The 27,961-nt window shown below is 46.2% G+C and overlaps 1 protein-coding gene across 9 annotated transcripts; it reads right to left on the reverse strand.

Annotated features, from left to right (window-relative positions):
• Window positions 1-45: 45 nt before the first annotated feature.
• Window positions 46-27,961, reverse strand: MYB (MYB proto-oncogene, transcription factor). 9 transcript variants are annotated; one of them, XM_075446644.1, is made up of 16 exons: window positions 27,924-27,946; window positions 24,399-24,516; window positions 22,716-22,787; window positions 21,963-22,055; window positions 21,329-21,549; window positions 19,545-19,779; window positions 18,648-18,728; window positions 18,152-18,247; window positions 16,554-16,811; window positions 15,120-15,485; window positions 13,389-13,531; window positions 12,872-12,986; window positions 12,660-12,785; window positions 11,888-11,998; window positions 11,072-11,179; window positions 46-1,344 (listed from the first exon to the last, which is right to left on the reverse strand). In XM_075446644.1, the coding sequence occupies exons 1-16, from the start codon at window positions 27,944-27,946 to the stop codon at window positions 1,228-1,230; spliced, it is 2,283 nt and encodes a 760-aa protein (XP_075302759.1). In that variant the 3' UTR covers window positions 46-1,227. The 9 variants fall into 9 exon arrangements, with proteins under 9 accessions (XP_075302759.1, XP_075302765.1, XP_075302748.1 ...); XM_075446650.1 differs by having other exon boundaries at window positions 16,602-16,811; window positions 18,143-18,247; XM_075446633.1 differs by having other exon boundaries at window positions 18,143-18,247.

Below are 27,961 nucleotides of genomic sequence, written 5' to 3' on the forward strand. Positions count from 1 at the left end.
AAGCTGCACCAAATGCTATTAAGGCAGCAAAGTCAGAGGCTGTTATAAAAAAATAAAATAAAATCAGTGTTTTGCCATATCGATAAAAATTTGGTATGGCGGTACAAAGAACCATGTATTTCTAAGAACCTGATTTAGTACACAAGACCCAAGTTAGGGATCAATTAGCTAGACATGGAACAAAACAGACAACATGAACAAGACAGTGTTCTCCCAAACATATGAAGGTGCAATGCATGCTGTTACAAACCAATGAGAAACAAAACAACATATCCAGACCAAAAAAAAAAAAAAAATCTCCCAGGAACAGTGTTCAAAAATATTGCTTATAAAAAAAGGGGAAAAAATATAAATGACGTAAAAAAATTAAAATAAAAAAGTCTGAAATGCTAGTGCATAGTCAATTAGCTAACATCAACATTTGTTTTCTTTCCATATAAAGCTCTACTGCTCCTTTTACACTAGCAGCATGTCTACACGCTAAGGTCTGTAGCAGCAAAACACAGTATTCATTTGGCATTTACAAAATTAAATTACTGAATAAAAATATAATTTTTCTCATAAATCTATGTTTCATACAGTAATATTTTTTTTAAAGCAAGCTAGTTACCCCCCCCAACAGAAACACACAATGTATAATGGTCTAGAACCATAACAGAATGAAAGAGTATTTCAAGAGGCATGGATGTTTGAGCATTCACGATCTTGATCAGTTTTTTCCCTTTGCACAGACACAGTAATGCTTTTCACTTCAGTATTTTACACCAATGCTTTTTGTTCAGTGATTTAAAAAACATCTGTTTGAGTACCTGCTCTTTTATTATTAAAAAAAAAAAAAGAAACAAACAAAACCCCACCCCTGGCTAGCACATCACTGAAATAACAATACTGGTGTATTAGGTCTGCTTGATCTCAAAAAGTACAAAAAAATTACCTTTATTGTAGGTCTGCATTTAAGATCATTAATTACTGATTCAAACTTAATACCTAATAATTTAGGCAAGTATCATTTATTTAAAAAAAAAATTCCTCTTAAGTTGGGTGAAATCCAACAAGAATATATATGCTGAGTGACTAAATGCACTTTGTGCTGCTCCCAACTGTTGTACCACAACAAAGATAGGCTCTTCTCCCGTTCATGAAAAGTCTTCGTGCAGAGGAACAGGAATTTCCCAGCAGAGGTGAAGTGTTCTCAAAACCATAATGCTTCTCTGGCCGGCGACCCTTTCACATCACCAGCGTCCGGGTGGGGAAGGCGCCCATGTACTTGCGTGCCTGATCCGTCAGGGCCATCTGCTCCTCGATCTTCCCGCAGGACGCGGACTCCCAGGCGTTGTTCAGATGCTAAATCAGAAGCAGGCAGAGAGATGCGGGGTGAACGCCATGTGACTCATTCGTAGCCCCAGCAGAAGCCGGGCCCGCTCGCCACCAAGTGTCGCCTGAACACGAGGCAGGATGTTGTCCCATCTCCAGAGAAATTGAAATCTCAACACAACAGGCAAAAAAATATCATCCCCCACTTCTCAGCGAGTGACTGGAGGGGTGGGCAGACCAGACGACCCACCGAGGGGCACGCCACGAGAGCCAGGATCCAAACCTCCCCAGTTCTCTCTCAGCGTCTTCTCTACAAGGCCATATCTATAGCCTTGCCTTTAATCCTTCCTTTCCACGAAAGGTCTAAAAAGACAATTTATTTGCAGGTGGACTTTACAGTCAACAGGGCACAGACAGGCGAAAGCCCATGGGTATAACGTCCAATGCCATGACCATGCACAAATTACTGCCAAACCTTCACTCTAGAAATACAGCTGCTCTGCCCCTGCGTTCCCTAAAGGAACCTGACAATCTTGACAGCCTGACCACAGCTAAGAAGTCCCGTGCTCAAAGCTGCTTTCACCTGTGCGCAGCGATTAGCATGTGCCCATTAGCAGAGCTCCTCTGGCAATGGAGAAGAAAGGGTGGGGAGGGACGACTCTCAGCAGAAACAGCATTTTAATTATCGTGTAAGCCATTTCACTTCTTGTGGTATTTATGGAGGTTATAGACACCATTTAGTATAATGTTCAAGTGAGATAAACATATCTGCAGAGGGCTGTGCGCACTGTATTTATTTACTCCCTGCACATGTGAGATGTTTCTCATTGCCCTGAGCTATAAACAGTAATGAAATTACAAAGCTCTTGGCATTTACCAGTATACACACACATTTACGCACACTTATTTTTTTTTCCTGTTGAACTCTTCTCATTTGCTCAGTGCGTCTCCTTTTCCACACTGAGATACTCACTAAGCCCTGAGTAAAAACTCCATGATTAGATGGAGCAAGTTGCATGAGTACCCTGCATTCCAGAAGTGCACACGACTGTGTGTAACAGAAAGCTTCCAGCCAGCGAGGAGATCCCAGTGCCGAAGATGGAGAAGGTCTACGCCCAAGATCCACCGACAAGTCAGGAGAAACACTCCTCTATTTTCCTCTGCTTTCAACACAAATCATCTTTGCAGTTCAAGATCTACATTGCTCAACGAGATGGCCAAAGCCTTCCTAACATCTAGGACACCGGGTGAGGCATGGTTTAGTGGACTGCAAACTGTCTGTTCAGGGCAGAACTGTCCTAGGGTGCCTGTGGCTCTTTATGCTGCTCCTTCTAGTTGCTAACTGTACAAGAGGATCCTTAAATTATTCTCTGGCCTAAATGTTTCGAGAATGCTCTTCTGACTGTAAACAGTGTTATCTGAGACATACGGATAGTAAAAGGCTGGGCAACATATGAAATACAGATAATTTCTCATAACATGCTCTAATGAGGGCACTGGTACGAACACAGGGACCGAGGTTCCCTGCCTTGGAGGGCTTACAGTCTAAAAGCGACAAACCCAGTGAATAAGAAAGCAGAGTGGCCAAGATGAGGACAAGCATGTTAGTCCTCTGTAAACTTCTGCCAGGCTTCCCTAGACACGGCTCTCTCTCCTCTGTAGAGAAGTTTCAAACGTCGTCTCTGCTCCTGAGGCCTTTCTGCAGGCAAAGCTCCTGCGGAGCTTCAGCGGGAGCTCCCCATGTGAAGGAGAACCAGGTCAGGCCTCAAATCATTAAGTCTCTGCAGCTTTCTGGGGGAAAGCCGCATCTGTGAAGGGAATAAACATGCCATACACCTCTCTTCTAGCGTGGTTCGACCTGGACTGGCTGTGGCTCAGCCCAGGGCACATGCCACAGCCAAGCAGCAGGTGTGACATACTTTCTGCATGCCGCAGACACGCATGCGACACGCCACAGCTGCTTTCGTCTTTTGGTTAAACACCTTCCACGGTAACTTCTTCAAAGGCATCTGCATCAGCTGGGAACCTACAGACTCCTATTTATCCCCAGTGGGACTCAAGCACCTGTGAATATTTCACTCCACTGTTTTAGAGGTATTTACACCAGGGACCAAATTAACAGGTGGTACAATGCCATCGGTTTTACTTAGAAGTCATATTTGGTCAGTACACCTCAAAAGCAGTTGGTAGTTCCAGAGTATCCATCATTTCAAAGGACAAAAAAATGTGTCCAACCAGTATTTCCCTGTGATCCCCCAAAGTTCTAGAAATGAGAGATCAGCGGTCCCTTGAATAACTGAAAAACACATAAGGAAAAGTCAGTCTGTCACAGTATGCCAATTTTTAAAAAATAGAAGCAACTTCAGGCAAGGAGTGTCCCGATTTCATAAATTAGGCTTAATTGTTAGTATCTACACTGAGCTCTTTGTATTAACAGCCATGTGCTTAGAAAAGGAAAAATAATAAATCTGTACCCTGGTATCTCCAACATCTCAGCAGGCTGCTACATGTCACTCATTCCACCGAAAGCCTGGTCTCCGTTCAATGCGATGTCAGCGCAGCAGAAGCGGCTCGGGCAGGCAGCAGCCCTCCGCCCCCGCTCCGGGCTCCAGGCTCCAGGCTCGGCTGCCCCAGCACCCGGGGACACAGCGGGCAGCAGGCACAGCAAGCGCCACGAGGATCACCTGGACCCCCTGCTGCAAACAGCTTACTTGAGTTTTGCTGTAGACACAGCGTGGGAGAATCTCCCCACAGAGTTTTGACCCTCCCCAGAAATATATTACGCTATTTTTTTTTCCCTCTTATGACAAATTTATAAAAAGAGACTCACTTTGCACTCTCACAGACAGTGGTGAGAGCTTTGCTCCAGTAAAGAAAGCAGAATTTGACCCAAAGTAGTATAATTATTTACTTCAGTTCTGTCTTGGGGAACTCAGGTAAGATTTAAAGTGGGTATTTTTAACAAACATTTTCTGTCTGAAGCCTTGGCTCTCAGCAGCCAGCACAACCTCAAGTGCAACACCTTTGCCGTGCCAGCCCCGCGGTGCAGGGCCGGAGGCATGTGTGGAAGTCGTCCCGACACGAGACGTTTTACTTGCCCCCCTGGCCGTGAGCGCCGGGTCCCACTACCCGGGCAGTGTGGCCTTGCTGGCTCTGGCCACCGGCAGCTACAGGATCCCTCAGGAAAAAGGGAAAAGCACAAGACAGCGTCACAGCCGGTACCAACAGCGCAGAAAGCAGCGCTCAGCAAACGCGTCGAAGGAGAAGAGACCCAGGTGGAAAGCTAGAGGCAGGCAGGAAAACAGCGCAGAAAACAGAGTCAAACCATGCCTTCTGCAGAACGCTCACCGCATCTCCCCTCTCACGTTTAAAGGTCCAACTCTGCAAATAAACGGATGGAAACACAAAAGGCCTGACCCAAACCCCACTGAAAGTGATGGGCATGTTTGCATTGATTCAGTGGATTCATCCTGCTTGAATTCAGTCGTCTAAGAGTGAGGTGTTTGGTTTGGCACCTAAATCCCCAGCCAGGGGGAAGAGAAAGGGATTTCCGCAGTACAAGTAATTCCATATATACTTTTTTTGGTTGCCTCGAAGAGTGGGAGACTACTCTTAGTTTTGCTGTCAATTAAAAGAATTTCAGCCTTTTCAGCCAGTACTTCCAGCTGTATTTTTCTCTTCCACACACAGCAGCTTTCTCTCTTTAAGTTAAAAATGGGGGGGGGGGGAGAAGGTATACTACGATGAGTTCCCACAGGATAAAATTACAGACCCATGGTACAATTCCAGCTATGTCATTCTCCCTGGCTCATTTTTTTTTAACCTCAGTAATCCTACCAGCACATCCTTCTCCTGGCAGCAAAACTACCTCGTTTACCCTGTAATGTGCCTTCAACCACCCTGAGGCGGACGTGAACTGCAAACAATCCGTCAAAGCTGTAACTGGGATATCCAGTTAAAGCACTTTAAATAAAAACTTGGACCATCTAGAGAAAACAGAGCAGAGTAAGGAAAGAAAAAACTGCGGAAAGGTGCTTTTCTACAGGAACCAGACCTTCTGCGCTGGGAGCCCGGACCGCCTCTTCATCTGCTGCCTGCTTAGCTTAAGCCAGCTCCTGCCTTAGGACACCTTGCGTGTGAGGAGCAGACACCAAAGCCAAACGCTGCGGCAGTCCTGCGGTACCCAGCTCCCAAACTGATGGGAGCGTAGCAAAAATCTTTGGGCAAAGAACTGTGTTAGAAGACAGATTTCAAACCTCCGCTACGCTGGCAGGTATCTTCAGCAACGCCAGCAAAGTTACTGGTGTTACACACATTCCCACTCATTTAGCCAAGCTGTGCTTGCATATAAAACAAAACAAAAAAAAAAGCCAAAATGTTTATAATATTTAGAAGGCTCAGACTATTAGAAGGTATCTGCTCCTGTTTCTCTACTGCAAAAAACTGGATTTCTTGCCAGTTTTCTCTTAGATTAGATGGTACGGATAATTTGCAGAGCATGCCGCTGAGAAGCAGGCTTGCAACAGAAACGCAGTACTCCTCCTGAAACAGCAAAACAATCGACGCCCTCAACTAAGCAATTTCCTAGCAGAATATGATGTGTATCTTATAGAATAGTAGGGCTTTCTGTTCTGTGAGAATGCAGAACCAAGAGAAGCCCTTTTACTTATCAAAAACTCAAGTGACCATAAATGAATTCTACTTCATTTGCTAAGGCAGAGCACTATTTCTGCTCACGTTGCTGGTTCTCCTCCGGGGCATGGGACCGCCTGCTCCTAAACTCTGGGGCTTTCCCAGTTGCTCAGAAATACAGCTTGCTAAATGTGAGACAGTGAGATGGCCCAACTTCTCAGCTTTTATTACGAGCCTGATACCAGAGCTAGAAAGAGCTATTTGGTGGTGCTTTTAAGAGCTTAACCCTGAAGCCCTTACTCAGACAAAACTCTTGTTTGAGATGTCTGAGCTTTCCAAGCAAGATTAATGGAAGAGATATGGAAATGGGCTAAGCACCTGCAACTCACTTTAGGATATTTAGTCCCTTTCCAGTTTTGTCCTTAAGTATGTTTTTTTAATCCACAGATCAGAACACATTGCTGCAAATGGCTGACAGTTAAGATGTCACTTCTCTTCTTCCTGAGAGACCATCGCCTGCTCAGGGCAGCTGTAACCCCTGATCTGTTTGCAACCCAAATTCTGCTGCCCTGGGAGGAAAACGCAATGACCGAGCCATAACTTTGAACCTCCTTTTGCTCCCTCAGCTGTGCCAGGCACAGCTCCTGTACACCTCAGCTTTCGGCAGAGAGAAGGGATAACACCAAGTGGGGGAAACCTGCAGGGCTACCTCCCCTTGCTGGGCAAATCTTAAAGCTCCCAGGGCTTGAGCACAGCGTGCTTCTCCCTCTCCCTTGAACCAACAAGGAAGAGTATGAGACTTCGGGATCTTCTTGCCCCCAAAAAAGCCATGGAGGAAAACCAGAGAAAGTCTGCTGGTGCAAGAGAGCCTACACATTTTTTTCTTACAACCAGCTGCAAATGAAATTCCACATTTCGCTTTTTAAACGGAGAAAATTAAGCTTAATGACAGCTCGCACTCTTGAAAAGGTTAACCAAGTAACTGTTTTAAAATCCTTTAAACTTACTCTTTAAAGAAAATGGTTACATAAACCGCTGAAACTCAGGAAATTCGAGCTGAAACGTGTCAGTCTGTGGTTAAAAAATGGAAAGTGACAGGAGCTAGGGGTTGAAGAACATTCTCTTTAGCTTGCAGGGCTTCTACCTTGCGTTGTTTCCTTTGTTACTGGGGGAAGAAGATATCAAAGCAGAGCTATTTTCTTAAAAGGTTCCATTTCACGGTGTCTTTTGATAGCCTGCAGGGTTAGGTGGATGGTCTATGATTTAGCCTACTTTTCTATCTGTTAAAATCCCTATGTTAGGATGGTTTGTACTATGTACTGCTATAGCACATAATGTGAAATAAAACATAACTTTTACACAGGAAGGGCCAGAAACAAGAGTTTATAATGCAACCTCTTACGAGGCACTATTAAAGCAAATGCTCAGTACAGATCATCAGTTTGCCTCAATAAGGGCTTAATATGTTACCCCGAAATCTTAACCCTTGGAAAAGCTGCTGGTGAAGCCAAAATCTCCCTGCCTTGCAACTGACTGTTGCTTGAGTGATAAAAATACAGGGCACAAAATACAGGTTGTAACAAACTAACTCCACCAATAAAAAGCAGAAGTATTTGGGATCCAGGCAATGGAGTGTAAAAGCAACTCCAGCCCAAGGCGAACGGTGGGTTTTCTGAGACCTCTCCTATTCCCGCCAGTAAGGGAATACCCAAGGCACAACCACCAGATTTGCCGTGCAGGACCAAAAAAGCTGGCTGAACCTTCGCACCTTACCAGAAAGATCCTACACACAGCTGCCTTTACATCCAACGTTTTACAGACACTTAACCAGGGGATCGAATGGGGATGAAGCCCAAACTCTTCTTGGGTCTAAGGGGGCTTTTCCTCCCATCGCTCTACTGCAACACTGATTGCACCATATAGCCAGTGCAGTTATATGCAGCTACCTGACCTCACATGCCAAATGATGCAACGTGCTGTTGCTCCTTAGTGGTGGTGAATCATATCATGCTATCTGATATGGTCATCAACTGTTATTTACTAAGTTGCATACGATCAGTCATGTATCCAAAATGCAGCAAAAAGTATCCTTAGAGATTGCTCTGGACATTTGTTACTCTCGCCTTCCTCAGAATTTAACAGCAAAACAGTAAGCAATCAGGCATTTTGGTGAGTTTATTGCCAGCCATATATATTTTCCTTTATGTAAATGCAGTGCAAATTATTAAAGCAATGAAAAATACTGTGGGCTGGTAAGCATGCCACCTTCCTCCTATACAAGTTCAAATTTAAAAGAAAATGGAATTTTAAGGACCAAGCGTATTAAAAGCATATTGGAAAAAATAAAAGCTAATGCTCTCTTTCTCTCCCTCTTCCCTCGCCACGCACACATCCCAAGGTGCAGAGAGTGCTGTAATTCTTACTTGGACTGAAGTCAATGAGGATTTGCCTAAGTAAAAACAGTTGGATGAGGCCCAGAATATTAACAGCAGCAATGTAAACACACGGAGACACAATTAAATTTCACCCAGATGCGTTCCCTGGTGTTTCATGTCTACCTGCATGCAATCAGGGCATTTCGTGCAGTGTTCGTGTGTGCGTCGCCGCCTGTGCACACGTACGCGGGCAACACACCGAGTACAAACGAGAAAGCAGAGGAACACGCTAAAAACTGGTCGTGTACAAAATGCTACCAATCAAAATCGAGCGCTAACACTAGCATTTCCAATTGCTTTGCACCCTTTAGACGCGCTGTGCCCTCATCCCAGACGTCCGGCTCCACTTGGGACGGAGGGGGAGAGGCATTAGGGCAATGCAGCAGCAGCAGCTTCTCCTGCAAAACAGAGCCTGACCGTGTGTCCTTCCTGAGCCGTGCGGGGCCACTTTCCCCTCTGAGGTGAAGCCAAGCAGCCTTACTGGGCACGAAGCAGATTCTGCCTTTTAACCACGGCGCTAAGTTCAAATCAGAGAGCACAGCGATCGGCAGACAAGACCGCGTTGTTATAAAAGTCTGTATTTCATTCTGAAAAAGCTATCTGTGCCACCATCGCAGAAAACCCTACCCTCACTCTTCGTTTAGGATTACATTTCAGCTGAAACATTCAATGTTTCTTCACTGGCAGAGAGAATAATTTTACCTTCATACTGGTTCACCAAGGAGCTGCACACTAAATATTCATTTGGGGGCTTTTTACAACTGCTTTTTCTTTTATTTCAGCAGCTTTTCAACACTGAGATGAGTTGGGAAGTAATTTTTAACTCAGTTCCTACTTAAGGAAAAGTCATCTTTATCCAAACAATGAGAATACCTGACTTGTAACATGCAAAATTAAAGGCTTCTCCTGAGCAAGGAATGAAGAATGGGATCCAGAACGGCCCACAGATTGACTCGTGCAAACTTCCTGAACAAAATCGGCATGAGTGAGGACAGAAGGTTAAACAAGCCCTTTCATTTATAGCAGCTTGTAAAGAAATTATTTTTAGATAGCAGGAACCATAACGCTGTTATGCCAAAGATCAAAAGATCCTATTTTACAGGCACCTCAGATGCTTCGTTTTTATTGCAGGCAGAGCGCAGGCAATTACCACTACAGGACAACCCGCCACACAGTCTGTTCAGCTACCTGGAAACGGTGCCCTAAATCCACGGAGGAGCCTGGAGTTCGGTGTCGGCGCGCTGTCGGGGCAGCTGGGCTGAGCAGGTGGGGACCAGCAGCCCCCTCTGACGCGCCAGCCCGGGACTCCAGCGTCCCCTGCAAAGAGCCACGAGATGCTCTCTATTCAGTCCCCAAGCAACTGCCCTAGCCCAGGGGCAGTGGGGAGAGTGAGGACCTTCAAACCCTCCTCCTAGACATCCACCACGGTGCAGCTAAGAAACATGGTTTGTGACAGAAGAGCAGATAAGCAACAGGGAGCTACGGACACCCCCATGCAGAAGAGAGGCACAGTCCCTGCTTGCCAAAGCTGCATTTCAGCAAATGATTCTGCAATGCAAAATACAAACCTACTCCGTGGCGAACTGTGCCAAGCAGGGACCCATGTGAAGTTTTAATATCTTGCTTTGTAATGCCTGGCTAGAGATGCTTAACAAAAACCAGGTTTTGTTCATTCCTTCCTACTGTAAATAACCCCTAATGTAAATTCTGGGAAGAGGGAGGAAAGAAAGGATTAACCATGTGGACTATCTGTCTGAAAGTCAGGAACTATGGAGTTATAATTTCCTTTCTGACAGTGACTCACCCTGGGGAATGATGCACTTTCCCTCCATTCGCCCTTGTGGAGAAGGGATATAAAATCACTTATTCATCTACCTCAAAAATATGAGTTGCCGTGGAAGGTTAACTAATCATTATCTATACACTGTGTTTTGTTCTCTGAATGACTTCTGTCCACAAGAGCTGACAAAGAGGCTGTTAATGACTTTGGGGGGCTTTGGATCAGGCCCTACGTAGTAGGTATCCAAGTATTTTAAAGTATAGCAAATGTGTATGCTTGTTAACACTTGGAAAAAGCATGAATACCTAAACCCCAGCCTGACATCTGGCTTACATTAAAACAGTCACAAATTTAACTCAGTTCAGGCATCCCAATACATACAGCTGGCTGTAAGGGTTACAATGCCCCTCTAGACCACCAGCTATGACCGCATCTCTGGTGGGACCTCCACCTGTGCCCAGAGACCATCCTGGTGCTTGGCTGGACGGGGCACACCGGCCACGTCTGTGCCAGCCAGCCAGGCAGTGCCAGAGCCTCTCCTCTTGCCCCGTGGCCAGCGACCAGCTCTGGCCACCACCACACCACTCAACTCCGCTGCTCTCCAACACATCAGAGCTGTCTACAAGAAGTCGATGGGGAAAAGCCCCTGGATCGTGTCGATTCTCAATCCTAGCAATATAACATGGGAGCCAGCTGAGTCACAACGCCCCATGCATGGGGCTTTGCCCTGTTCAGGTTCCCAGCACAGCTTAGACACCGTGTCCTCACGCTCCACAGGTCAAGTGAGATCCTCAACCAGGTTCATCTGAACGTTTCCTTCTTCCATACCCAAAGCTAAAAATCAGACTGTGAGAAAGCAATATATATGTATTTTTATATACAATGGGTATTTTTATCAAAGAATAGTTACCTGCAGCGGACTAGTTAGCGGCCTGTTCCTAGGTACTGCAAATGTTTTGTGAAAACTACCATCCTCTTCTGACACAGGCATCTTTAAAATGGAGCTGGTGAGAAGATTCTGTACACAAAAGAGAAAAAAAACCAAAACAAATGGTTTTCAGTAACTCAAAAGAGCAACCTGAATTCGAATGCACTAAAAGCAAACTCAGCCCGACTGCAGAGGGTGCAATGCTGGGCACGGTCACAGGCGGAGTGCTCAGCCCAGGAGCGGACCCCAGCCTGGGAGTGGAGCTCCCTCAACCTGGGAGCAGACCCCAGCCTGGGAGCGGACCTCCCCTCAGCCGGGGGTCCCCGGGACATGGCTGTGCAGGAGCACTGTCACATGCAACCGTTTTTTCATCCAGTGAAACTCGCAAGTGCAAGAACATCGCTAACATTGAACAGCCCTGGAGAGGCGAAGGGAATCACGCTCGTGCAAGGTCTCCTCTGCACAAAACAGACTCTCTCTTTCTTTTAGCAGCAGTTTTAACTCCGTGGCCTAGTCATTTCTATACACAGGTGCAGGCGTCCTCCACATGCAGACTCGTTACAAAGCCTGTGGGCTGCACAGCGACTGCAACTTCTGCCACCTTCTATAGGCACTGCAGTGATCTAATTGTGAGTGGGATTTTGCTTCTTACGCTTAACACAGGAAAACGACATGGAAATAACAAATAAGGCCTCCTTGTGAGGAAGGTCAGACAAAATATTTTCTCTCTTGCATTTAAGAACTGCATAGGGATGTAAAACGGAGAAGTCATTTGGCAGTGTGGAAACCTGCACTTACTGGCACATCTTCCATAGCAGATGCATGTGTGAAGAGCTGAGTGTTCAGGTTTTCTCCTTCCCAGTGATTCGAGCAAAAAAAATTTCCAGCTTTATCTGTTGGAGACTCCACCTGAAAGCAGGAAAGGCACCATGATAAAAACCAGTACCTAACTGACCAGAAGGAGATTTGTCTGTCAGTTGCTTAACAAATTGAATGCATAATGCGTGTTTACAGTAGAGTCTTTTACAGCACCTGTGCTCTTTGCAGAAGAAAAAAGTTCAAGGTTTTCAAAAAAATCCCCACCTAAGAAAACTTTGAATATTTGCACTCAGCGCTCTGTCAGTATTCAAGAGTTTAATCCCTTAGAAAGGACTGAGAATACATGTATTTTTAGAACTTTAGTGACAAAGTAATATAATGCAATGTCCTCAAATGTTCAGGTTTCTAAGTCACTCCATGGAGCTTGGTCCCCGTGGGGTTCTTCTATAGTTTTCACCAATATTAGAAAGATTCAATCCAAATTCCTGTCTAATTTTTTTTTTAAAGTTTCAAACGAAAACTGCATTAGAACGGCCCAAGCAAACCCCCGCTGAAAACAGCAGAAAGACTTCTATGGAAATCAATGGGAGACGAATTAGGCAGGCCTAGTACACTGTGCAGAACCGACACCAACATCTTGGGGCTCACATGAAAGAAAAACAGACACAGCTATTTAACAGAAAAGATATTGGCATAAGTTTCTCAGCAAAGAGTGCTGAACTAAATTGCCTCGGGTGAGTTTGAGATTTACCTCTTGTTTGATTTTCTTCAGCAAAGGGGGTCCACTTTCATGTAGCCCAGCCACTATTGCAGATTCCTCCGACTCCTGCTTGATAACGTCCTGCAGATCTTCTACAAGATGAGTCGGAGTTTGAGGCTGAAAGGAAGAAACGTTATATCCAAGTCCCAGAACATCCCTCTGCACTAATATCAAAGCGACTTTTATCATTGTTTCCTTCTTACCAGCATCTTCAAAGGACCATATTTGATTTCCTGAGCTGCAAGTGCGTTTTTGAATGGAGTGGGTGTTCTTGGAGAGCTCTCTAATATCGACCTCTTGATTGCTGGAGTTCTGAAACTTTAAAAAGAGTGAGAAAAACTTTAAAGGAACAACATGCCTGGAAATATTACCTCTTTACAGAAATTCGTGCATACAGGCAGTGGCTGCTGTAAGACTTGGACAAATATTTTCCTGCAATCCTATAATCCATTTTGCTTTTCTGGCAGAACATCTATTAACTGTGATAAGGTGGAATGGCACTATTTAAAAAACTGGTGAGTCTATACCCATGATTTTTCTGTATTAATAATCTACCTCCACAGTTATAAAGTGGAAGTTTTACTCCAAACTAAGAAAAATCTGAACGTGTTAGCAAACAGCCCTGCAGGAAGCATACAGTGACCCAGCACTTTGGCTGCGTGCAAACCTGAAGAAATGAACCCTGGTGAATCTGACGACAACGTAGTATGACACACTTACACGTGATTTTCCTTCTGAGCTTTGAAAGTCTGGTCCCTGTGGAACGGCGTGGTAACGGCCATCTTATGGCCACACATCGGCGTGGAAGTTAGCGCAGGGTTGTCCAGGTTCAGGTTTTCGTGACTGGATGAGGTGTTTAAGAACTGCAGGTAGGAAAAGGAAAAATCAACAGGAACATCCAGATTACAAGACTGACTTCTTAAGTTGATGTTATTGAACTACAGAAAAATAAACTATTTCCTTCCGACCGACACAAGTGATTCTTCTGACCCCAGGAAGCGGGCAGGTGTATGTGGGGCACCTGACTACAGGGCAAAACAACCCTCAGCTGTTGGTCTGGAGCACTTAGGAACCCAAAATGAGCGTTTCTAGAGAGGGAAGTTATAGAGAAAGTGACACTCCCTTCCAATGAGAAACACCCTCCACCACTTTAAGAGCCAAATTTTAAAATTCTGATTTGGATTTTCTGCAAATAAATTTTAATTAATATTGAGAGCAGCGTGCCCAAGTTTTCACTGGGTGAAAAAGAGTAAGGGATGTTTCAGGAACAAACCCACAGGAAATGGGGCTAAATTCCACAAATATTTATACGGAGAATCTAGGTGCTTTCAAGGCAGTAAATAACGTGTTTACAACAGGAAAATAAATTTCCTATCATCTCCCTCAAAACAATGTGCTCCGTTTTCACTGCACAAAATGAAAACTGCCACCTGTGATGGGTGTGTGGAGTGTTTTGGAATGGAAACAGCTGTCTGAAAAGGAGGCAGTGGTATTAGTTTGGAAAAAGTTGCTTTTGCATGAGTTCTATTTAGTAATCTAAAACATTGTTTCCATTTCTTGTGTCTACAAATCTGTGAGCATAGTGGTATCATTTATTCTGACAACAACTCGCTGTATTACCTTCTGACTCAACTTGCATCGGATTAAAATACACTTCAGAAAAATATGGCATGTAAGAAAGTATGGATTTCACTGGATAAATGATATATGATTAAAATAGTTAATAGGTAATGGGAGATACAGTGGGAGATCATTATATGCAATCTTTTACTATCCTTCATGAAATAGTGTTTCTCTGACTTCAAGGACTGAAGCCAAACCCAAGGCAAAACCGACACAAACAGAGAAACAAAAAAAACCAAAACACTTTTAAATAGTGCTACAGCTGTGAAACAAAGCAACCATCGGCAGAAATTTGGAAGCACATGCCAGGCCATTTTAACAGGCCATCTTCCTCCTCATTCCTATTTCGCCCCACCCCACACGGCCCGGGTTGAGGACGTCGAGCCGTGCTTTGAATTTTCTGGTTGTTGTCAGTTTGTCTCACAACCTGAATGCTATTTAAATGCAGTTTGGGGTTTTCTAGGTCAATGAATCATACTGTAAGTGGACAGAGATGGAAAGTATTACAAATGATCAGAAATGTTAAACTCTACTAGCTGAAGGAGTTAAGAGCAAGAGCAAAGCAAGCAACCCCTATAAAAATGATCCAAATCAGAAAAAGAAAACTCCAAGCCCCACGGATGAATTTAAAACAAGAGAATCAAGTTAGCTTGCTGATAATCTAAACTCAGCAGTGAAGACTAAGAGCAGTGAGAAGATTCAAACACAGAGTGAAATCAACAAGCGCAACGGTAATTAGTCATTTGTTCCAAAGGATTAGTTTCTAAATTGTTAAGGCCGGGGTGACTTTTGAGAATTAGTAACATCTGTGCAGAAGTCTTGATCTACCTGCGAGGGAGAGAAGGGCAGGCTTTTGACAGGGGAGCGCTTAGGAGGAGTTGAGCTGCTGGCGTCAGGTAGGACCAAGGTGCTACCGTGGCCACTGGCTAAGGGGCTGGCGTGCCCTCTCCTTCTGCGAAGAAGGACCCACGGAGCCGCGCTGCCCTGCGAGGCGGACAAGGGCTTTGGTGAGCCGGGAGAGCCCTGACTCGGCATGATTCTGCTCAAGTTTGTGATGGGGTGTCCTTGAGGTCTACAAGCACTGGCCCCTCTTTGCTGAAGCTGCGTGGCTTTGCCTGAGGGAGCTTTGCTAGCCGAAGTGTCTGGGTCTTCAAAGAATTCAAAACTGCTGAGATCACCCCACGATGAAGGATCCTGAAACAACGTGGGAGGCACGGAGCTATAAGACAGTGTACAGTGCCACCTCATGAAAATACAGCGCTAGGATATGCCCGTAACCAACACCACCACCACCACCACCACCAAATTCTTTCCCAGTTCAATTCACCTTGACCTTGTTTATTTGGATAGTAACACTGTGAATGTTTCTTTGTGTTTTCAGTATATAGCTGGATTGTACCAAACTAACATCCTAGTAGTGTTGCTGGCAACTGAGTCCATAAAGAAACAACGAGACAAATCACGTCCCTGCTATCTGTTTGCCCAGGGTTTTCTGCCTGCCATGAAGGCAGTGCCTTTTGTTCCAGAAAAATGTGTGCCTTGGGCTCTAAACCAAGACTGGTCTCCACCTAACCTGCACGCCTGCTCTGGGTGTGCTGAATGGACGTGACGCTGCGTGCGGCAGACACCTCTGCTGCTGAAGGAGGGTGCCACCAACAAACGTATTTCAACGTGCTACTTTGGTCACACACGGTATCCCAGAGACCACAATGCGAAAAGGCCAATGTCAGTGTCAGTCCGCTACTTGGCATCAAAAATGTGTGTTTCCAGTACTTCACACAGGTCAGGGCACGCTCCTTAAACTCTGAGAAGCAGCTACTGAAGCCACAACAAAAACTTTTAGATGATGATGCAGATACATGAACAGCCACACATAAACCTACGGCATGTGTCACTTCAAATATAAGTAAGCACCATTTCATTGCTTAAAATCTTTCACGGTGTCTCTGATTTTATTTTAAGGAAACTTGCTATCGAGAGACCGTTTCAAGCTCCTGTTGTGCAGTTTGCTAAACATCACGCTCCCCTACCAAGATGCAGCAGGACAGGGAGACACCCACAACGAGCATACGCATCCACACTCGAGGGCTTCATTTAAATGCAGCTGTGCCTTGCTATGTCAGAAGCTAAGCTTCAGATCTTGTAGCAATTAGAAGTTACTTGGAAAAAAAAAAAAAAGAAACACATTCAGGACAGTCCCAGTTCCTCTCCCCTCACTCCTTGACCACACACGAATCCACCTGAGGCGGCAAGTCTACTTACGGAGTCTATTAACTGGAGTGTTTCTGCAAATTCTAAGAGATTCTTAACATTATCCAGGATGTTGCTCTGGTGAACAATCATGCACCGCGCAGGGGATGCACTCTCCTCAGGTAGGCAACCGTGATCCACCGGTGGGGATGGAGTACAGTGGTGATGCTCCCCCAGACAGGAAACAGGGGCACTGTCACCACTGGTCCTGGCACTGTCAGCAATCGTGGTGCTGTGCCAGCCGGGGTAGTTTGATGTGTGGTTCTGTGTCTAGAGGAAGGAGAAGAACAAAAAAAAAAAAAAAAAAGAAAAAGGGGGGAGGAAAAAAGGCAGAAGGAACTTAGCAATGAAATTGCACAAGGTGTCAGATGCCACTGGAGGAAAGATAAAAGTAGTTGCATCACCATCTAAAAGCTTATGCCTATGAAACAATTGTCAAGATGTTTCCTTTCATCAGTGCAAGATCTCTTTTTAAGTAATATCGGCATCGTCTTTGTTATCCCAAAGTTACCTCATAATTTACTTCCAGGATTATGAGCATCTATCACTACTAACACATGATCAATTCATACTCTGTTACTCCAAAAGCTCAAGAAAGTGTCTGCATGTCATTTTCTGTGAGAAGCAAGAAACAACAGGATTCCCTGCTGAGCACTCAGCACTGTAAAAGGCTAAAGGGTTCAAGAGTTAGAGTTGCTTTTGTTTGCTTATCTCTTTTTCTTCTTCTGTCCCTGTCTAATGCTACAGCTTACACCAATGCAATGAAGAGGCTGTCAAATCAACGTGGTTAGGAAAGCAGAAGAACAAATTAACAGAAGTTTCTTTCCAGTGTGACCATGCAACAGAAGAAATTGCAAAACATTAACTAAAGTTAAAAAGTGGCCAAACTAACGTATCATGCATGCAGTTGTTTTACTATTAATTTAAATATTACCCCCAAAAATTATCTGCTGGCTATCACCTATCTTCAGAAACAATTTGGGGATTCTTGGCTTTGGTGATGGTGTTAAGTAACTACAGAAGGGTTTTCACAGATTAACGTCCAATGGCGTATACAACAAAGTGTGAGAGTTCAGTAATAGCCAGCATTTGCTCCATACATGCAGTTATGAAGGATCTAACATTATTCGGAGAAGTAAAACAAACTGTCAAACATGCACCAAGTCTGAAGCTTACAAAGCGTATAAAACACAGCTGAAGGAAGGAATACAACAGAGAAGAAAAACCTAGTGTACAGGCACTACATTTTCATCACATGAACCATTGCACACTTTCAGAAATGCAGATCCCGTTGATTTAAGATCTGTGGGATTTTTCATTTTCATACAATCGTCGTGTTTCCAATAGTGCACCATGTTACAGAGCCCAGCCCTGCTCCCACTTTGCGAAGTAAAATACGTGCAAATCGTTTGCTTTTTTTCCCCCAATGAAAGAATTTAGGAAGCAAATACAGATTACGTATGTGCTATGTTTCATCCTTTTAAAACGGAAATATAGAGCCTTGATTAGTATCGAAGGCAGAAGGGGAGTAAAAAGTTAAAAAGACAAGCACTGGGGTAATGCTGCTATCCCTCCATCCAAGCACACAGTGACAATCTTACTGGTAATGCCTGCTGCCCTTTCAGTTCATTCTCAGTCGACATTAGAAGCAACTCTAATTCCTTTATTCGTTTTTCTTTCTCAGGGTCTTCATCATTATAGTGTCTCTGAAATTAAGAGTTAAGGGAAAAGAAAAGATAAAGGTCTGATAGGATGTAGCAACCAAAATGCTTATGGCTTGCCGTCCTGTGGTTACAGTAGCCAAATTAGACTCAAAGATGAAACAAAAGTCAATTGTGCTTTCCACTACCAAAGTCCCTGCTGAATTTCAGTACAGCCATTCGAAATGGAGAAAGCAAAAGCTATCGCACCGGATGTCAACCACTGTATTTTAATTCCACTTTAGAAGAAGCAATTATTAGCCATGTCAGAACTCCCCCACCTTCCCCATTTTCTCTCTTCATCACACTTATTACATTAAAATGTTTCCTTAATGTACGGTATCTGCATTTTGACTTTTCAAACGTTTAACAAATTGACTCTTGAAATGAAGTTCAAGTTATCTACCTGAATAGCTGCAGCAGCTGGCTGAGGAACATTGACAATATTTACATGCAGTGCTACTGGATATGGGATCTGACCAGGGACCTAGGCCAAAAAGCAAAAGACACCGAACGTTACGATTTCTGACAGACTGTCTGCCTCCATGGCGAATTTGTGTTAAACATACTTTGGTTTTAGGTAGTTAATATTTATAATCTATAGAGATGAAATAGCAAAAAACCCAACAATGTTGACAAAAAAAGTAAACAGCTTTTTAGGAACATGACAGCCATCATTAGAGGAAGAAAGAAAATTCATGTATGAAATACCTACCCTTCCTGAATGAGAATGAAGATGAATAATTTATAGATGCATTTGTAAGATTTTTCAAAATTGAAGCGAAAATGCAGAAGATGCAATTTATTATCATCTAAAACTCTACAATGTAACTATCTGAAGTAGCAGCCTGTTTCATTATTAATCATTAATAGAAAAGGAATCAGATTAAAAACAGTATTTGTTTACTTGGTTCCAACAGGCAACCCACAAACAGAATATAACCGTAGGGAACGTGGGAGATTTTGACACAGAATTAACCAGATTCAACTGATTCTCAACAAACGTAATATTCACCGCTGCAAGAAACAGTACGGGAAAGATGTTCACTGCTTACAACACGTTAAAAACCCCGAACCTGACTCCACCACCTGAACGCCGGCAATCGACTTGAAACGCACACCTTTTCATCACTGAATGAAGGCACAGTCAAAGAAGTCCTTGCCTGACATCAAACACATACAGGCCCGTCAAGACTGGGAGAAACCCCCCTGATGCCTCCCGAAATCAGGTATGGCTAAATTGCAACCCCCTGTCCAGCCAGGCAAAACAATAATCCCCCCACCCCCATTTTCAGGTGCTTACGTTCTGTGGCTCAGAGATGTGGTAGTAGGGGTAGTCGCTGCCCAGCGGGGGCTGGCCGGCCACCGGCAGCTGGGCAGAAGGTGGGTTGTGGGCAAAGGCCATCAGGTGGTTGCTCTTCTGCAAGCCAGCGGCTGCTGAGGAGGGACAGGCTTTGGAGGACTCCTGCAGGTAGCCTTCCTGCTCAACCTTTCGGCGCATGGTGGAATTCCAGTGGTTCTTGATAGCATTATCAGTTCTGCAACAGAAATACACACGTTTGAGGAGTTGTAAAAACGAACGATTCCAATTTGGACAGATTAATAGGTGGGAAGCTGCTGCTGGCATTTCTATTTAAACCTCGAGCTGTTCTCTGACCTTCCTCCTGCCCCCACCTTTACCAATGCTACTCTCAGCTTCTCAGGAGATGATGGTCAGTACAAAAGGCAGGGGAAAAGACACATGGGGTATGGCTGTTGATGTACTTTTTAAAGCAATCTCTAAGCTTTAGGTCCTCAAACTGTAAGAAATTCGTAACGTCCACTTCACCTCATTCCCGTGAGGTGAGGTAACAGCAAAGGCTGACACCCCTTTGAGGCTACCCTAAAGGACTGCCAACATCGTCTTCCTAAGTCTTACCATTACAGTTAAGTGTAATGTTATTTTATTGTATCTCATTACTGGAAAGAAAGGCCGTGGAGAACAGCTGTGAGCAGACTAACTTCCAAGCAGCTTTCCAACTGGCCACCCAGACAATGACAACCTCATGCTATACACACAAATGCAGTAAACAAAGCTGTTGGGATTTTTCTTAGCTGCAGAAAAACTGAGATTCAAGTTCTCACACACATGAGTCAGAAAAAGCAAATTTATCAAGTCTGTGAGATTTTAAGAGTATGCTTAGAAACAGCTCCTCTGTTTGAAAAACATGACCGCCACGTGGTATGGCTGAAAGCGGTATCTGTGATGTGTCAAAGCTACAAAAAACCCCCCAACTTTCCAAGGGGCAATTCCTTTCCTGTTCTCTTCTAGAAGGTGAAAGAAGCCTAGGGAATGCCTGCTTAAAAGGCTATCATGATCTTAGGCGTTATATTTGGATCTTTAAGACGTTTCACCAAACAGCAGGAATACAAATGGGAAGTGAAACCTCTCCCTTGCTCACATTATTTGCTTGAATACACTTCATGTTGAGTCACTTTTATTACAGAGTGAATAAGGCAGTGAATCTTTGGAATGATATGCAAGCTGTGCATAAGCTGTCAATGACACAAGTATTTCCAGAATGAGTTTGAGGAAGTTAGTTTCTCCTGGTTTATACACAGATTTTTAATAGGTCAAAATCATCTGAATGACTCGGGAGCAATTACAGATGTTGAAGCAGCCTTCTCTTAAATCACGGTGAACGAACAGACAGGACTTCGTGCTGAAGGTATACCCTTAGCTGAATGTAAAGTATGTTCCACTTGCAGAGCCTGATCCTTCCCTGTCAAATCAATCTACATTTTGACAGTTATTGCAAGCACAAATAAGACTGGACAGGCATTTAGGAAACCGTTATGGTCTTGCTCTAGTTACTGGAGTTTTTTACCTATGGTAGACACTAGAAGCATGTAAAAATAGCGTACTGTCCCATCTACTGACCAAATAGCACTGTTCCCCACTGAGAAAAACGCGCATCGATTTCACGGGCTTTCTAGCATTCGATTCCAAAATTGTTTGGTTTATGAAGTGCAGCCTGAGGCAACTGAAACGGACTGCTCAGACCTGCAGCTTTTTCCTTTTTAAGAGCTAAAGGTATATATCATTACCGTCCAGGCAGCAACTTTGCAATTTCTGCCCATCTGTTTCCCAGCCTCTTGTGTGCCTGGTAAATAATTCTATCTTCCTCTTCTGTCCAGGAGGTTTTCTTCACTTCTGGATTCAAATGGTTGTGCCACCTCTCCCTGCACTGTTTTCCAATCCTTCCCTTCAAATGCTTAGCAATGACAGACCAGCGCTTTGGACCGTATTTCTGCACGAGTTCTATTACCTTCAAAGAAGGACATAAAAACTGCCTGTATTTAACGATGCATAATGAATCAATGAAATTTTTCTGTGGTGGAGCAATATTTTCAACATTTCTCAAAATTGCCACGGTAAAACTAACACACAATTAAGGTTCCCCGCTTCCCATTTATACTTCTACCCAGAAGACAAAAAAATCAGGTAATAGTTAAGGCATTTCTAGACCGCAGTTCTACATTACAGTGCTGTAAAGCAATGTTAATTAATTTGCACAGAAAACTTAGAAAGCACGACACGAACACTAAGCACTGATACCGACAGGATCAGTCTGCCTCTGGCCACATGAGTGCTGAGACCACCGAAGTCTCTCGGAGTTTTGCCCCAACACACGAAATCCGCTAGTCAGGCATTAATCAGACGGAAAGGAAAACTGATTACCCTTTGATCCTCCTCTTTCGTCCATGGACCTTTAATAAGTTCTGGGTTTAGTACCTTCTGCCATCGGTGCTGGCACTGAACATCCGTCCGGTTCTAGTGAAATGTAAAATATGCAAAGTAGGTCATTCTTCAGGTAAGACGAACTTAGAGTGATAACGCTCTTATCTAGGTACGCTTGCTCCCGATTTACTTCACTGCCAACTACGACTACTAAACAACATGGAGTGATACAGTAGGTCTGAGAAGAGGGTGCTCAGCTGTCAGTTTACCCACTGAACTCGGTGAGATTTCCATCATTTCTGCAGTGAGGACTGCGCCACCAAAACTACGCAAACCGAATCTTCACCACCTGCACAGTAGCTGTCATGCCTTCACATGCAGTATTGCTACAACAGCCAAAGTGCTCACAAAGCTATTATCTCTTAAACCATACTTACAATTCATCAAAGCTATTTTTCCTCTGTGCAGAGACATTTCGTTTCAGTGTCACACTGACCCTCTACTGTGCAACACCCTGCCACCACCTCTTTTTGCTTGTTTGATTTTTTCCAACACTTCCTAAGAAGTGAAAGGAAAACCAGAGGTAAGGGTTTCCGCAACAGTCTAACTACATTTTCTGAGGTCTCCGTCTGTGGAGGTTTTATATCTCCCGCAAAAATGTAACTATAAAGTAACCACTCCCCTTTCCCTTACTTGGAAACCTCTGATAAGAGTTGTCACTAGAACTGGTAACAGAAACCAATATCCACCTACAGGAAGAAAATTGGCAATGACTTTCCAGTCTTCTGTGCCATTCTGCTCCACAAGCTTCTTCAGTTTCTCGTCCTGAATCGTTAAAAAAAACAGATATTTTTGATATCACAATCTCTTATAATGCAAATGAAATACATTTAAAAAAAAAATTATCCTTCTAGCTTGTTATGCATCTCTTTCTGCTTCCTGAGCATAAGGGGAAGTGGTCCGTAGTCTTCTCATACTATTAACTGCCTAAATCAGGAGATTTTTCTACTCCTGTGGATTTTGCTAGGTTCTTTACTGTGCTGCAGGAGAAAGACTGACTTTTTCCCGTGCTGTTCTTTGACTTGTATTACACATTCCCATCTTACTGCTCAAAGCAATGTAACTGTTATTCTTGTACTGGATTTACAGGAGGGCATGGATGTTTAGATGCCAGGCATCAGAATAACGATGAAATTCAGCATCGCTCAGGCACCCAGCTGTCTGGGGACCTCTGAAAATCACAGCCTTAAGCTTTATATGTCTTGCAAGTAATGGGAGTTCCAGTAATTTGCTCACTGCCTATCCGTGCACAATGTATGCACAATAAAACTAATGGCTCCTTTTTGCTCCTGATCACTGTGAGGGAATTTTGCATACTCGCAACAGCAAGAAATTTGGCCCAGTACTTTTAATGACAAGGCCAGAAATACAGACTCTAAAGACAAAAGAAACCAATTTCACGTACTGGCAAAAATCGAGATAGCGTAACACAAGCAAGAACTGCCCCAAGAGATAAGAGGAAGGGAGCAACCCTCCCCTGCCCCGATTAGCGCTTCCCAGTATGTTCCCAGTTCATGTGACGGGAAAGCGGCCACTGGGCTCCGTGGCCATCCCTTCCTCCCAGGCCACATCACAACTGCATCCACCTCTGCAAGAACAGTCTATGATTTAAAAAAAAAAAAAAAAAAAAAAAGCCTGCAAGAGGTGACCTGCCACTGTTTATATATCAATATACATTGTTAGAGAGGAGAAAGTCAAAACATAACTTAAGAACTGTATTAACGTATTTCACAATAAACTCAAACCAGTTAAATGGCCACAGGATATCCACCTGGCAAAGCAGTTTGACACCACAATTTACCCTGAAAGTCAGCACAAGGGTATCGCGACTAAAACACATTCTGACCTTCAAAAGCAAAATACATCTTGAATGCTTAATTTTGGTACTGCTGGATTTCTTTCTTCCAGCTTTTAATTTATTTCCACTCAGAACCATAATGCTGCAATTAAAGTGCAAATTTCAAATGGCACACAAGGACTGCAGCAGTTTCTGCCACAGTTGTTTGCTGCTGTGGGACACTGAACACACGTCAGTTCTCACATAGCAACCCTTTTCAAACAAAAAGAGGCAGCAGTAACAACCAAGCATTGCTGCAGGTGACTCTTCTCCAACGGGGATGACACGGAGACTCACGTACCTGTAATGCAGACCTTGGTGGACATAAAAAAATGGTGCTTACACGTTTTATTTGAAAGAGAAGAATGACCCTGACAGTTAAACAAAACAGTGTAGCTAAAGGGTCCAAAACTTTGTCCTCGTTCATACACACGGGACTGTTACTTAAGCTGGTTTTCAGGTAAGAAACTCGGAGAAGAAGGTGGTCCATGCTCTCTCCGTGCTTTCTACATGCGGGAGATGAATGAACTCGGATTTACCTCTTCGCGGGTCCACCTGGTTTTTCCTAAGTGACGTTTTCCAGCCTTAGGAAGCAGACCATCATAATCATGATCATACATCTCAATGTCTTCTTCGTCGTCATCACTGCTGTATATACTGCAGAAGGAAACACAGCGAGACACAGAGTGGAACACGAGGACTTGAGCTGCTTAATTACAAAGCAGAAAAAACCCCACTACAATCCTTACAAAGGTTACACAGATAAAAGTTTTAAAACTTGCACAACAAGATTTTGTTCTGCATTCTGTTGTTCTAGTGTTCTGAACTGGTTCTGCTGTTTTTGGTATCCACAGATACAAGCAAAGGGCTGGCAACCTTCGTATTACTGTGCATGTTTAGACCTGCTCTCACTGTTGGATCAGTGGTGAATTGCACATTTGGCAACCTTTCAACCAATGAAGGTTTCAAATTAAAATACAATGTTTGGGACAATAAAGAGAACTAGAGGCTGTGTCCATTACACAAGGGCACATTCGAAATCTTTAACTCGTGCCACACATTCTGAAAAATACTAGCATTTCTGTATGTTTAATAGAGCAAGCAGTTACATCATTCCTGAATAAAACAGACTGTGTACAAATACAAAAAGTTAACCAATAATAACTTTGCTGGAGAAGATGGTTATGGACCCTATATGCGAAGGCAAAAGTTTCTGTAATTAAGTAAAGCCAGCAAGCGGCAGTAGCATTAACATGCAATAAGATCTTAAGGCAAAATGTGTCTGGACAGACAAGGGCTGAGTATGTTTGATATCCTGCAACCAGCAGATGAATGACTGAACCCTTTTATACTCTCCATTTCTCTAACTCGAGACTTTATTACCTCTACTCCACTTCTAAACACCTCATACTGTTTTCGAAAGACTCTGCTACTCACCTAATTCATGACTAAGGGATTTCCCCAGAGGCTATCTATGGGTAAAAAGGACTCTACTACTGTTTCCACAAACAGCACTTGCTCTACCCAGCCAGCTAAAACTAAAAGAGAGCGTTTTGCAAGAAGAGCTGTCTTTCTGGTGGGCAGTATTTTATTTCCAACTTCTAAGCTGTGAGGAGCAGTTCTGACACTTCAGCTAAGAGCTGACAACCGCAAGCGCCAGAAAGGAGACAATGTCATGCCACGAGACTAAAAACTGCGATATCTCTGACGGTACGGTATGCTGTGGTATGTCGAGGTATGACTCAGACATTAAAATAAAGTTATTTATTATTTTGTAATAAAATTATCAGGCATTGTTTATCCCATTAACCTGTTTTCAGGAGATTGCTTTTTAAATTACGCTGCCGTTAAGCACGGAGGCTGTCAGTCAAGATGCAAACACCTCCGCAACGCAAGCTGTTAAACACACACGCTGCCTTCGAGCGCACCGGGCTCCTCAGGCCACACACCTTCAGCCCCCTTCTCTGGCCTGCGGCCACAAAACCTACACTACAGGTAAGCAGCTCCCCGCGGCCCGCCCGGACCTGTGTGGCCTTCCCCTAGCCTTGGATGCCCCTGAATTGCCCAGTACCACCCCGGACTTGCCCCTGCGGTAGGGGCTGTTGCCCTCCAGCCCCCCAGACCCCACGCCACGCTCCCCATAGAGCCACCGGGGCTGAGCGCCGGCTGGAGCTCCCACTCGGCGAGCGGGCACCCCAAGGCGAGCGGGCACCCCAAGGCGCAGCGGGCACCCCGGGAGCCCCCCGGGCCTCGCCGGGGCGGTGTGCCCGAAGTGCCCATGTGCCAAAGAAAGTTTTGTGGCCCCAAGCGCCGTTCCGCAAACGAGTTTCGCAGACGGGAGAAGCACCCAGGTACGCACCCACCGCCGACGCCTCCCGCGCGGGGGAACGCGTTTCGGGCACGCCGCACCGCTGATGTCGTGCCCCGCCGGTTTAAAACGACCGAAGCGCGGTGCCGGCAACGTAACCGGTTTATTTAAATCCCCGGGGCCCCGCTGGCACCGCAGGACCGAGCAGCAAGCCCCGCCGTGCTACCTGCGCTCTCCAGCAGGAGAAACGGGCCCGGGGATCCCGGGACGCCCGGTGGCTGCCTCCGCCGACCGAGCCCTCGACGCTGCTCTGGGAGATTTTTATGATTTGGCACCGCCGGCCGCAGCCCCCAGAGCCCACCCCGCCACCCCCCCACCCCCCCCCCCCCCGGGCTCGGAGCCCCCCGCCGCAGCGCTGCGCCTGGCGCCCGGGCAACCGGCTTGTGCAACGACGCACGGGGAACGGAAAAAAAAGGGAGAGGGAGAGGGAGAGGGAGAGGGAGAGGGAGAGGGAGAGGGAGAGGGAGAGGGAGAGGGAGAGGGAGAGGAGGGAAAAGAGAGAGAAAGGGAGGGGAAAAAAAAGAAAAAAAAAAAAAGAGGGGGTGGAGAGGAAATGACTCGCCGCTGCTACCGTGATTGAAGGAATTCGGGCACCAGCCCCGCGGGGCAGAGCCCGCTCCCGCGGCAGAGCCCGCGCCCGCCGGGGGCACCGGGCCGGGGCTGGCGGGCACCGGGGCACCGGGTCCCGGCGGGAGGCGCCCGCGAGGCCGGCGGCGGCTGCTGCCGCTCGGGAGAGACGGCCCCGGGTGATCACCGCCAGCCCCGGCGACACCCCCGCTCCGGCACCCAAAGCACAGCCCGCCGCCCGTCCAGCGGCCCCGCCGCCGCCCGCCAGCCCCTCTTCCCCAAAAAGAGTGCGTGTGTCCGTGTGTCCCCCCCCGCGCCCCGCAAGCCCCCGGTCCCCCCGGACGGGACCGGCAGCCGGGCAGGGCAAGGCAGCGCTCCGGCTGTCCTCCCCCTCTGTCACAGCCCGGCCGAAGGGGAGGGCAGGAGGAGGGAGGATGCCGGGCTGCAAAGAGAAAGAGAAAAAAACCCTCCACGTGTCCGACCCGCCGTCCCCGGCTCATCAAGCAACAACCCGGCTCCGGGCGCCCGCCCGGCACCCCCGGCCCCCGGCGCGGCGAGGATAGCCCTTCCCCGGCTGACAGCTCCCGCCGGGAGCCCCGTCGGACCCGCAGTCCCCGCCGCGCTCCGGGGCGGCGCGGACGGGAGAAAGCCGAGCCCCGCGGGCGGCGACCGTCCCGGCGAGGGAGAGCCGCGCCGCCGGGGTAATTCATAAATGAGAAAGGCGAGGGAGCCGGCCCAGCCCTGCGCCCGCCGCCCACCTGCCGTCCCACCCCGCCGGGGACGAATGAATGAACGGGACGGGACGGGACGCGCTGCCCGCCGCCGCGCCAGCCCGGCATCGCCCTGCCCCGCCGGGCTCCGCGCTGGCCCCCCGCCGGCAGCCAGCCCCGGCCCCTCCGCGGCGCCCGGCATCCGTGGGGCGCGGGGCCGGGCGCCCCGTCCGCGGCCGCTCCGGAGGCGGAGGGGGGGGGCCGGGGGCGGGGTAGCCCAGGTGCGCGGGGGACCGGAGGGCTGCCCGCCCGCCGGGCGAGCCCCGCTCCCGCCGCCTCCCCGCTCCCCCGGCCCGCCTGACAGCGGAGCGGAGCGGAGCGGGGCCGGCCGCCCCCCCGCCCGCCGGCAGCGGGGTTACCTGTGCCGGGGTCTCCGGGCCATCCTCGCACCGGCCGC

This window comes from Opisthocomus hoazin, chromosome 2 (assembly GCF_030867145.1).
Source record: "Opisthocomus hoazin isolate bOpiHoa1 chromosome 2, bOpiHoa1.hap1, whole genome shotgun sequence".
In the NCBI taxonomy this organism is placed as follows: domain Eukaryota; kingdom Metazoa; phylum Chordata; class Aves; order Opisthocomiformes; family Opisthocomidae; genus Opisthocomus; species Opisthocomus hoazin.